The sequence below is a fragment of the Chiloscyllium plagiosum genome, chromosome 12 (assembly GCF_004010195.1).
Source record: "Chiloscyllium plagiosum isolate BGI_BamShark_2017 chromosome 12, ASM401019v2, whole genome shotgun sequence".
NCBI lineage: Eukaryota > Metazoa > Chordata > Chondrichthyes > Orectolobiformes > Hemiscylliidae > Chiloscyllium > Chiloscyllium plagiosum.
This window is the reverse complement of record NC_057721.1, coordinates 7,453,220-7,465,720: the sequence shown is the minus strand read 5'-3', so window position 1 is coordinate 7,465,720 and position 12,501 is coordinate 7,453,220. Positions and strand designations below refer to the sequence as shown.

Here is a 12,501-nt window from a genome sequence, read left to right as displayed (position 1 = left end):
GCCTCTTTGCAACTCTCTATGTAACTTGATGGACCTCTCAGCTCAGCAACATGACTCTCCTCTTTTGAATTGTATGCCATACGATGGTCATGCTCTTGTTTACAAGTCCAGGCTCCCTGCAGCCTAGCTGCCGCAACCTGCATATGTTGTCGCCGAACGCAGCGTCCTTTGAAGCCGCCGCTCCGCCAGTGCTGCAGAATGCAAAAGGTGCCGGCCCTTCGCCTCGAGACAGCGGCCGTTGGGATTCGAGCGGCCGTGTTCTAAATCCGGCGCGTGACGGCGGCTGCTGGACCCTGATTGGTCTTCGCAGTTTCCCACGCGGATCGGCTCGCTCGGCACTCGATCCGTCCAGCCTAGGAGATGGGAAGAGTAATCGAGTCGAAGAACGGGTTCGGGCCTGTTTGTTTACGTTATCCGAATGTAAGTTTTGTAAGTGCGGGAAATACAATTCCTCTCGTCATAAACAGACACCTTTTGCTCAACCTGTTTAGTAAGGATACAGTATATGCTTTCATAAAGGGTCTTCCACAAGCATAAATACTCTGTTAATATTGTAATCAACAAAAAGTTATTATTACTGTGTGGGTGAGAATTTCTGTCTATCCTATCGTGTTCTTTATATGTTAAAAGATTACTAAGTATCACCAGGACATGTCCAGCGGCCTATGTGTTCCAGAATGTCTACAAATTTGGGATGCAGACTTTGCGCTGTTTTGGTCTTGGCTGAATAGAAATTTTTCTATCAAAGTGCTTTTCGAAGTAGTAGCACTATATCCTTTAAAAACTTTAAACACCCCCCCCCCAAAAAAAATCCAACATTAACTTATCTCCCAACCCTCAAAAAATCTCTCGATGATTAATGGTTTTAGCTGGTAATAGAGACGTAGTTGTAGCCAAATGATTGGATCCTGGGCTTTTGGGATTCTGTTTGAACATGTCTCTGTTGACAAGATCCTGTGGATTGATGCTTTTTAGATGCCTATAATTGTTCGTCAATTAGGGGATGATGTGTACCCAATGTCCTGAGTTTCAACTAAAGGTAGTTTTATGATCAAACAAGCAATTCTGTACCCATTGACCTCTGAGCACTTGGACCAGGAAGCTTGCTGAAGTGAGAACGTGAGTGCAGGATTTGCTTTTTTTCTTCCTGCAGCAACTATACTTTGTAATTAGGATGCTGTGAATCAAATCACGTTAAAGCTGGATGGATAAATTTTCATCATTGTGTAGTGAGCTTGTCCCTGGCGTTAATGTCAATAAATACTATGCTTTGAATAAAGCTTCACCTTCTTTATAGCTCTTGTATGTTCCCCGCGAAGGCTGGCAGTTTCAAAGTTGAGAAGATAAGAGTTGGCAGTGACCATCTGGCCATGGTGACCAGTTAATTGAATTTAATATTGCAGAAATTTTGCCTGAAAGTTTGTGCAGTTGACTTCAGGAATGATACAAGTGCAGTATTTGTTTGATATCCTGCCCTTGAATCTGACTGATGTGATACATAAATTACTGGTCATATTTCTCTTATGCTCTAACGTGTCACTGGTACTCAGTCCAGGTCTTGCTGCAATACAGGAGTGTGGTGGTGACTGATGCTCTACAAACTTATGACAGCATTAGCTTTGCAAACTATTGGTCATTGTGTTGACATTTGAGTTGCCTCAAGGATCTTAGGAACAAAATTGCAGTAAGTTGGTAAAATTAGAGCTACAAGGTCTGAAGAAATTTGCAACACCTCCAACAAATCCTCATTGTGGTGTTTGAAGTTGACCTGAGAAATTGTGGAATTTTTGATGAGAACATTTATAGGAAGAATGGAACCTTTGGAGAGGGTGCAAAAGAGGTTTGTCAGGATGTTGCATGGATTGGAGTGTATTAGCTATGAGGAGAGATTGGACAAACTTGGATTTTTTTTTGCTAAAGCATCAGAGACTGAGGAGCAGACAGGCAGAAGTGTATAAACTTGAGAGGCATGGATAGTTGGAGTCTTTTTTTCGCAGGGTGGAAATGTCAAATACTAGGGGCATAGGTTTAAAGTGAGAGGGGGAAGGTTTAAAGGAGATGTGCGAGATAAGTTTTGTTACACAGAGGTTAGTGGGTGCCAGAAATGCACTGCTAGGCAGATGGTAGAAGCAGATACTATACCAATGTTTGAGGCATTTGGATGGACACACGAACAGGCAGGGAATAGAGGATACAGACCATGCGCAGCCATTGGGATTAGAATGGCATCATGGTCGGCACAGACCTAGTGGGCCCAAGAACCTGTTCCTGTGCTGTACTGTTCTATATTCTATAGGGGCCTTATTTAGGAGCAGAGCAACACAGAAAATAGGAGCAGGAGTAGACCTTTTGGCCCTTCAAGGGTTACCAATTTAACATGACAATGGGTGATCATCTAAAATAGTATGCTGGTCCTGCTTTCTCAGAATTGTTACAGCACAGAAGGAGGCCATTAGGCCTGTTGTGATTGCATTGGTTTGGATATCTTGTGCCGGTCTCCTGCCTTTTCTCCATGTTCCTGCTTGTCATTTATATCCAAATAATCATCCAAAACTGTCTTGAATGGTACAATCTGCTTTCAGCACATTTCATGGCAGTAAATTCCATACTGGTTGCTCTGTGAAATATTTTTTCTCACATCACCCTTGCTTCCTTTGCGCATCACCTTAGATCTATGTCCCCTTGTTCTTTTTTCTTTTGAGTGGAAACAGCTTCTTCCTATCTACTCTGTTCAGTGTGTTCACGATTTGAAAAAGTTTTATCAAATCCCCTCTCAGCCTTCTCTTGAAGGAGAACAGCCTCAGTTTCTTAAATCTATCCTCAACTGAAGTTTTTCATTCCTGGAACAATTCTTGTAAATTGCTTCTGCACTCTATAATGTATTCTCATCTTTCATACAATGTGGCAGGGGACGAAACGTTTGCAACAAAAACTTCCAGCTCAGCGAACAGAACCACAGCAATGTGGCATTTACAATTATACACAATACACTAGCTGAAGTCTAACAAATGTCTCATACAAGTTCAACATCACTACCTTGCCCCAATTGATACAGCCAAAAACATGATGCTTTATTAACTGCTCTTCCCAACTGTCCTGCAACTTTCAGTGAACTGTGCACACATACATTGGTCCTTTTGCTCTCCTCAACTCATTATAGAGTTTTGCCCCCTATTTTGTGTTGTCTTTCAATGTTCATCCTATCAAAATGCATCACATCTCCTCTTTAAACATCAGCTATCAGAGATTGCAACACAGAAATGTGCTAAAATCAGGAAAATGCTGAGTTTTCTCATGTGACCACACCTCATACCATGTGCTACTTACCCAAAATCTTGAAACCTATATTGCTTAGTGCCTGTGCCATCATTTAATGAGAACAGCTTTTCTTTATATATCTTACCTAAACTTGTTGTAACGTTGTACACTTCTATCAAAGCTGACTTGCTATCAAGTGAACAACCGAAGTTACTCCAACCTAATCGTGTAACTAAAATTCTTCGAACTGATCCTTGGAACCATTCTGTTAAATCTCCTCTATGCTTTGACAAGGACTCTAGCCATCTTACTGAAGTGTGATGACCAGAACTAGATGCACCATTCTTGCTGTGGCCTAACTAGAGCCTATCAAGGTTCAACATAACTTCCCTGCTTTTATTGGTCAAAAATCTTCAATAAGAATCAGAAATGTGATAAGTAAGGTGCAAAGCTGAGAATGAAACTCAAAATGAGATAAAATAGAGTGTTGTAAATCACAAATCTCCAGCAATCTCTTGCAAGTAAATTTGGTATGTTAGAGGAATGAGAGTTAAGGAAAAAAAGGAATTGCCTGATGAAGGAGCAGAGCTCCGAAAGCTAGTGCTTCCAATTAAACCTGTTGGACTATAACCTGGTGTTGTGTGATTATTAACTTTGTCCACCCCAATCCAACACCGGCATCTCCAAATTAAAGAGCCAAGGTCTTTTCCCCAGGATAGGGGCATCCAAAACTTGAGGGAATAGTTTTGAGGTGAGAGGGGAAAGATTGAAGAGACTTAAAGGGCAACATTTTCACAGAGGGTAGTTGAACAAAGTGCCAGATGAAGTGGTAGAGGTGGATCCAAATACAACATTTAAAAGACATTTGAGCAGATACATGGATGGGAATTGTTTAGAGGGATGTGGACCAAACACCGTAAAATGGGACTAGTTCAGTTTAGAAAACTTCGTTGGCATGGATGTATTGGGCTGCATGACTCTATAACATTTTCTGTGGAAATGCTTTTGTTGTATTGCTTTTGTTTCTTTTGCCTATCACTTTAAGTCAATGCTCTCTCATTCTTGACCTGTTCATGAGTGGGCTAGGTTCTCCAAGTCAACTTTGTCCATACCCCTTGTGATTTTTGTCACCGTCAATCTTGGCCTTCTCCATGGAAATCAATCCCCTCTTCTCCAATCTATAATCACAATGGAAATTTCCAAACGTTTAAACATTTGAATGTCTTTTACTCATACTATCGCCATACCACTTCATGTCATTGGTAATCAGAAATCCATCAAACTTTACTCTAATTACACTTAAAATCTGAGCTTCCATAGCTGTTTGGGGTAGAAAATTTAATAGATTCATGACACTCTGATTAAAATAATTTCTTCTCATTTTTCCTAAATGAGAATATCTTTAAATTGTGCCCCCTGATTTTAGACTTCCGCATTTGTAATTGGATTTACTCTGTCTATCCTTTTAAGTATTTTGCAATTATCAATGAGATCACCTCTCACTCATTGAAAGTCTAGAGAATACAGGCTCAGTTTGCCCATTCTCTCTTTGTCGGACAGTTTTGCCATCCTCGGAGAAGTCTGGTGAATCCTCGTTGCATTCCCTCTATAGCAGTAATATTTTTGCTAAGATAAGAAAACTAAAACTGCACAAAGTATTCCAGCTACAATCTAGGAGATAGTGAGGACTGCAGATGCTGGAGAATCAGAGTGGATGAAGAATGCAGCTGGAAAAAGCACAGCAGGTCAAGCAGCATCAGAGGAGAAGGGGAGTCGTGTCTTGAAAGGTTCTGACCTGAAATATTGACTATGCTTCTCCACAGGTGCAATCTAATCAAGCTCCTGTATAATTGAAGCAAGTCTTCACTAGTCCTGTACTCAAATCCTTTTGCAATAAAAAGTTCATATTCCTGTAGTCTTACATCACCTTTGTGTTAGACTTCATTAGCTGTAAAGATTAATTTGTTGAAGTGCAGTACCCTGGCAGAATCTCACTTGATGCATTGCACTAGGTAGTGACATCTTGGCTATGATACTAGTGTAATTTCTCAGTTGGAAGATTGTGGTTTTAAGCTCTCTTCCATGACCTAGTACATAATGTAGATGGCCAATCCAGTGCAGTACTATGCAGTTTTAAATTGTGGTCACATCTGCTTCTACAGGTGGCTGTAAAACTTAAGATCACAAGAGCTGGTGAGTTCTTTTTGGGTCCTGCCAATATTAGTCCTTCAAACAACGTTATTTTAAAAACCGTTGTCTATCTCATGATTTGTAAATACTGTTGTGTGCAAATTGTATGCCAAGTTTCCCTAAATTATAATTGTCGTTATACTGCAAAAGTACTTACTTGATCACAAAGAACTTTGGGACATGTTGGGATCATGAAATAGAAGTTTTGTTATTCTTCAATTGGTTTGAGTGCAGGGGCCATTCCTTTGTGTGAAGTTCACAGTAAATTACCCTCTTTTTGCCTGGGGCACTGGAAAAGCCATAAAGGAAGCTTATGTGTATGTAGGAGCTAAAACCCTTTTCATTGTACCACTCCTTTAGATGGTTATTAGTTAGGAGAGCAAATTAAAATGGTCCCTTGGATTTGTGGGCTTCCATTTCATTTGTAAATGTGTTCCATAAGAGAGGACTTTTAGAAGAGATGTAAAAGAATGTAAATGTTTGAAGAGATTTCATGAATGTATGTAATGATAGATTTTGTACAATTATATTTTTTCTCATGTTATTTGTCTGCAAATGCCTAAAGGTCTGTCCAAGTCAAAGTAGACTTAATTATGAATTGTAGTTTTCTTAAGATATTATCCATATTACATTTTTTTATTTCTTCTTGTCTTCCCAAGCTACAAGCAATCCGAGGCAGGTAGTTGAAACTTACTAGGTTTCTATCAGTGCTTTTACGAACCTACTCACCAAAAGGAATTTGGAATGACTCGATTGCACTCTGTATCCCCACCTGTGAGCACAGCACCCCACCCCATCTGAAACTCTCTTCACCTAGTGAAACTGCATTCGGGAGTCTCATTAGACTCCGGAATCAAATCTGCAATTAAGTAGCAGATAGCTTTTTTTCACCTCCAAGTTTACAGTTTCATCATGAACTGAAAATAAGAGCACTGATGAGATTAACGAGTATTTACTTCTGTTATTTTGGATCTTTCCAGGTCGTCTTTGTCACTCTGTGTAGCACTGCACTGAGAGTCTTGTCATGGTGGATGTTGGGAAGTGGCCGTTATTTGCCTTGCTTCCACCACAAGACCTCCGCTCAATTCGTCTGGCCTGTGTCTTTGGCACGTCTGGTAATGAGACCTTGTATGTTACAGAAAATGATGAGGTAATATCCTTTCTCTAGCCATCTCAAGTCACACATCCTGATTCATAATTATTGACTCAAAATTGATATGAAAAGATGTTTCCTTTGAAGTAAGCAAACTTTTTAAACTGACTCCTAATGAACCAGCATACTCTATAAACCGGCAAAAATTATATAATTGAAATACCGTATTCTCGTAATCTCTGATGTCTGAGTAGTCAGTTGAGAGTGCGAATGAGAAGGCTGTCTGCCGGTAAGTTTTGTTTAAGGCAAAGTTTCATTATTATTTACTTTACTTAAGCATAAATTACTTAACAGTGATCTATATCCCCTGCATTATCTTTCTACTACTTAATGTGTGTTTTTACATTGATTATGTGGACCTCTTGATTATTTGATCAACTGGTGCATTCCTGGTTCATTCGTACCAGTTAATAAAAAGTTTGCAGTAATGCTGTGACTATAAAATGGAAATGCTTCCTTCATGTTGAACTTCAAAATTTAAAAAATACTTTTTTCAATTGCTGATGTATTACTTCCTGGTTTGCTTTAAGTTTGAATCTCCCTGAACTGGCTCTGAAAAGAACTCATTGACCAGAAACATTAAACCTCGCATTTCTCTCTTCACAGATGTTGCCTGATCCAGCCAATGTTTCCAACATATTTTTCTTTTATTCCAGACATTGGCTATTTTGTTTTGTTTTTACATTTCCCATTCTCTGTTTTCCTTTAGCAGTATGTAGTATGAATGACGCAGTAGTAGGTGTAATGCGTGGTCTAGAAAGCCAGCAAAGCTACTGCTTTTGTTTGTTGTTAAACAGCCGATATTCAATGGTACCTAATGGTTTAATTGTTATTGAAGTCTCATTGCTTTCAACAGAGTGAGATTAAGAATTCTGTATCCAACAAAGGAGGACAAATTTCTTTCTACGATCCGTCCTATCTTATTCTGTCTTAAACTATTTTATCCATCAAAATGTTTGAAAATATTATGTTACTATATGGATGAAAATATTAATTGGACATGGTGGTGTGCCAGGTGCAGAGATCTGTGGGATGTCATTTGTTGAGAAATGATGTGTTCAATCTGTTCCTGAGAAATAAGTTAAAACGTTAAGCATTACAAAACTGGCTAAAAAGTTTAGATTTGACTTCAGTCTTGTTTCTATAACAGGTGTTTGCCTTTGGTACTAACTGCAGTGGCTGTTTAGGAACTGGAGATATTCAGAGCACAATTGAGCCCAGGAAAATAAACATTCTGTGTGGTAAGAAGATCACTCATCTAAGTTATGGGAGTGGACCCCATGTGGTGCTTACAACTTCAGGTAATACATTTTGATAAACAAAGAAAGTATGAATAATACCTGTACTGCTCAGCTGTATTGTTTTGACAAATGCTCTGAGAAAGCTGCTGCCAGCTGGAGAATTCCTTTAGTTTCAGCATTTTAATTTAAGTTTCAGGTAAGTAACTCCAGCTAATTCTACTTGGAACTTGGAGGAACTTGTAATGATTGTAACTTCAGTAAAACATTGTTAGATCTTCAGCTGTTTTACTTAATCTAAGTGAATATTTAAATTTCAATTAGGCCTTTTGCCTAACAGGAAATCATTGTGTTTTAACCTACAATGAATAAATGTATATGTTTGATCATTGATTTTACAACATCAACGTCAAACTTGGTGTTTAGTGAAATTGAATGCTAAAGCATTTGACCATATAATAAGGCTTGAGTCATTTCATAATATATGCTTATTAATCTCTCGTGTGTATTAATCTTTATATCTTCTGGTTTCTAATCTTCTAAGTTGTGACTTGCTTAATTCATTATAAAATAAGGTTTCATGATGGAGAGCAGTAGTCACTGGGGACTCGATAGTTAGGGGGACAGATAGGAGATTCTGTGGGAACGAGAGAGACTCATGGTTGGTGTGTTGCCTCCCGGGTGCCAGGGTCTGTAATGTCTCTGATCGTGTTTTTGGGATCCTTCGTGAGGAGGGAGAGCAGCCCCAAGTCATGGTCCACATTGGCACCAATGACATAGGTCGGAAGAGAGATGGGGACTTGAGGCAGAAATTCAGGGAGCTAGGATGGAAGCTTAGAGCTAGGACAAACAGTTGTTTTCTCTGGTTTGCTGCCCGTGCCATGTGCTAGTGAGGTGAGGAATAGGGAGAGAAAGGAGTTGAACACGTGGCTACAAGGATGGTGCAGGAGGGAGGGTTTCGCGTTTTTGGATAATTGGAGCTCTTTCTGGGGTAGGTGGGACTTCTACAAGCAGGATGGTCTTCGTCTAAACCAGAGGGGTACCAATATCCTGGGTGGGAAATTCGCTAAAGCTATTAAGGTGGATGGGAGATGGGAACCAAAATTGTAGGATAGATACAGAAGAGGATAAGAGTAGGGAGTTCCCATACTGGCAACTGAGAACCTGGTTTGAAGTGTGAGTACTTCAACGTGAGGAGCATCCGAAATAAAGTGCGTGAACTGGCAGCGTGAGTTGGGTTACAAGGAAGTCAGGAAAGACCTAAAGAGAGAGCTCAGAAGAGCCAGGAGGATTCATGAGAAGTTGTTGGTGGATAGGATAAGGGTTAAGACAGATGTCAGAGGTAGGTATAAGACAGATGTCAGAGGTAGTTTCTTTACTCAGAGAGTAGTAAGGGTATGGAATGCTTTGCCTGCAACGGTAGTAGATTCGCCAACTTTAAGTGCATTAAGTCGTCATTGGACAGGCAAATGGACGTACATGGAATAGTGTAAGTGGGATGGGCTTCAGATTAGTATGACAGGGCCTGTACTGCGCTGTAATGTTCTATGTTCTATGGCATTATTTTATACGTAACCTTAAACATTTGGGCAGTCATTATGCCTAAAATGAACACAGGTGTTATGCAGCCAAACTGTTTTCCTGAAGAAGGGCTTATGCCCGAAACGTCGATTCTCCTGCTTCTTGGATGCTGCCTGACCTGCTGCGCTTTTCCAGCAACACATTTTTCAGCTCTGATCTCCAGCATCTGCAGTCCTCACTTTCTCCTAGTTGATTTTAACCTACTGCGAATCCTCTTGCAAGGATGCCTTCCTTGAAGAAGCTCTCTTCCTCCCTCTACAAGGATTTCAGTGAGTCCCTCTCTCACTTCACCCCCCCAGGTCATCTCCTCCGCCTTGAAGCTCTTCAGCCATTTTCCTGAAGAAGGGCTTATGCCCGAAATATCGATTCTCCTGCTCCTTGGATGCTGCCTGAACTGCTGCGCTTTTCCAGCAACACATTTTTCAGCTCTGATCTCCAGCATCTGCAGTCCTCACTTTCTCCTGTTCTGTGAGAATTATTTACTCAGATTCTTGGTGGCTGTTGGGTGCAGTATTTGACCAAAAATCCTGAGTTAGGGATGGGGAATGCAGTTTTAGCCAGAACCATGACTATTACTATAACGTTTGATTACATAATTCCAACTGGACTAGGGTAGGGCTTCAAGGTAAGGTTTACAGCAGTTAAATAATCTGCAATTCTTCCTATGAAAGCTCTAGTGACGGACTTGGACCTAAGAGTGGCCAGTACACGGAGAACTGCACTTTAGTGAGTTAGTGCCTTCAAAAGCAGGATAGGAGATTTTAAAGAAGCAAATAGAAATTGGTACATTGAAAAAAATACTAATTTGGGCAACATAGTACAGGGTTCCTCAAACTACAAACGCAATACCATAATGGGGTATAATTTTAACGGCCCGACATATAAACATTTTCTGTACTTACAAATGGCTGTTTTAAATTGTACTACGTTGTGTTTGACTTGCAGATGAATTGACTTGTGAGCGAACCTTGTTCACAACCCAGTAACTGTACTTTGTGCAACTTTAACCTTTTTAATATATTGATGATATTACTCGTCCTTAATGTATTCACTGAAATATCTGGTGAAGTTATAAGGATGTTTTCTTCAGACTTCTTCAAAAACAGTTTGCGCAAATTATTAAACATTTCTGTATTGTCAAATGGGTAAATGGGTTCAAGATTGGCAGATGGAGTTTAATTTTAATAAATGAGATGCTACATTTTGGTGCGGTAAATCAGGGCAGGACGTGTTAATTTAATGGTAAGGTCCTGAAGTGTTGCCGAACAAACAGACTTTGGGGTGCAGGTTCATAGTTCTTTGAAAGTGGAGTTACAGGTAGACAGTGAAGAAGGCGTTTGATGTGCTTGCCTTTATTGATCAGTGCATTGGGTGTACAAGTTGGGAGTCATGTCGTGGTGATACAGGATATTGATTACGACATTCCACTTTTGGAATACTGTATTCAATTCTGGTCTCCCTGTAATAGAAAAAATGCTGTGAAACTTGAAAGGGTTCAGAAAAGATTTACAAGGATGTTGCCAAGTTTGGAGGGTTTGTGGTGTAGGGAGAGGCTGAATAGGTTTTCTCTGGAATGTCGATGGCTGAGGGGTGACCTTACAAAAGTTTATAAAATCATGAGGGGCAATGGATAGGGTGAATAATCAGATCTTTTCCCCAGGGTAGGGGAGTCCAAAACTAGAGGGCATAGGTTTTAGGGGTGAGGGGAAAAATTTTAAAGCGACCTAAGGGGCAACTGCCAGAGGAAGTAGTGGAGGCTAGTACAATTACAACATTTAAAAGACATCTGGATGAGTATATGAATAGAAATGGTTTAGAGGGATACGGGCCAAACGCTGGCAAATGGGACTAGATACATTTAGAATATTTGGTTAGCGTGAATGAGTTGGACTGAAGGGTCTGTTTCTGTGTTGTACATCTGACTCTTTTTTGTTTTTAGAAACTTATTAGACTGCTGGAGAAACACAGGTCTGACAGCATCTGTTGAGACAAAAACAGAATTAACTTTTCGAGTCCAATGATTCTTTGTCAGAACTTAAAAAAAAATTCTTCTTGGTTTGCAGATGGAGAAGTTTATGCCTGGGGCAATAATGGTTACAGTCAGCTAGGAAATGGGACAACAACTCAAGGTTTATCTCCTTGTCAGATTTCCACAAATTTGCTCCACAAGAAAGTAATCGAGGTGGCATGTGGATCCCATCATTCTATGATTCTGACATCTGATGGAGAAGTGAGTAAAATCTTTGTATGGAGAAAAGCGATGTTTATTTCAAAAAAATACTTTCTGTACCATAATTCTTCAAACATCCCTGTTTTAGGAGTTTGTAAGAAAGTGAATTAGCTATGACGGCATTCCTTTGGATGGATTGTTGAAATTGCTATCACTATAGACTCTTCCAAATTGCAGACGAATACATCCAAATATGAATCGAAAGTTGGAAGGAAATGGGTGTTGGTGCGTGTGTAAATCAGCAAGCCTTGTTTAACTGGTACTTTGTTTTGAAGGTCAGCAGTCTTGGGCTGCTCTGTGGCCTTCCTTACAAACCTCTGGAGATCTATACTGTTTTGTGTCTCAGCGTTGCAGCCATGTCTGTAGCTATGCAGGCCTGAAGCTCTAAAGGTTCCTCCTTGAACCTTTGATTTTCTACCTCTCTTCCTATAAGAAATACTTTAAGAATCATCCTTCTGATCATATCTCTAGCCACCGCTCCTTATATAGTTTTTTCTATTTTGGCTTAGTACCATTTTTATGACTAATAGTGCTTCTCTGTTATTTTGTAACATTAGAAGCATTATTTAAATTCACAATGCAGTTGTGCAAGATCTGACCTGCATTTACTTTTTCCTAGCGCGATTGTCCTGGGATTTGGAGGTCAGTACCAAATCCAGCTTCCACTTTAGTGTACACTGATTATTTACAGATCTCTTCCCAGTGGAGGCCAGTTTAAAAGAAAAATGCTCACTCAATTTTCAATCCTTGACATTCTTTAGCTATGTCACCTTTTCACTTTTTGATTAGTTGACAGAATGGTTTTTATTCAGTTCTTCTTGCCTCGTTGCCCTCCTCTATTTTTGCTACAA

The 12,501-nt window shown here is 39.9% G+C and overlaps 1 protein-coding gene across 7 annotated transcripts in view; it reads left to right on the top strand.

Annotated features, from left to right (window-relative positions):
• Positions 1 to 335: 335 nt before the first annotated feature.
• Positions 336 to 12,501, top strand: part of LOC122554944 (RCC1 and BTB domain-containing protein 2-like) — a 68,274-nt gene continuing 56,108 nt past the window's right edge. For 2 of the 7 annotated variants that reach the window (XM_043700395.1, XM_043700394.1), the window contains exons 1-4: positions 337 to 420; positions 6,429 to 6,598; positions 7,752 to 7,902; positions 11,484 to 11,650. In XM_043700395.1, the coding sequence (XP_043556330.1) occupies positions 6,473 to 6,598; positions 7,752 to 7,902; positions 11,484 to 11,650 (444 nt within the window). In that variant the 5' untranslated portion in view covers positions 337 to 420; positions 6,429 to 6,472. The other 5 variants (XM_043700393.1, XM_043700389.1, XM_043700391.1 and 2 more) reach the window with 5 other exon arrangements.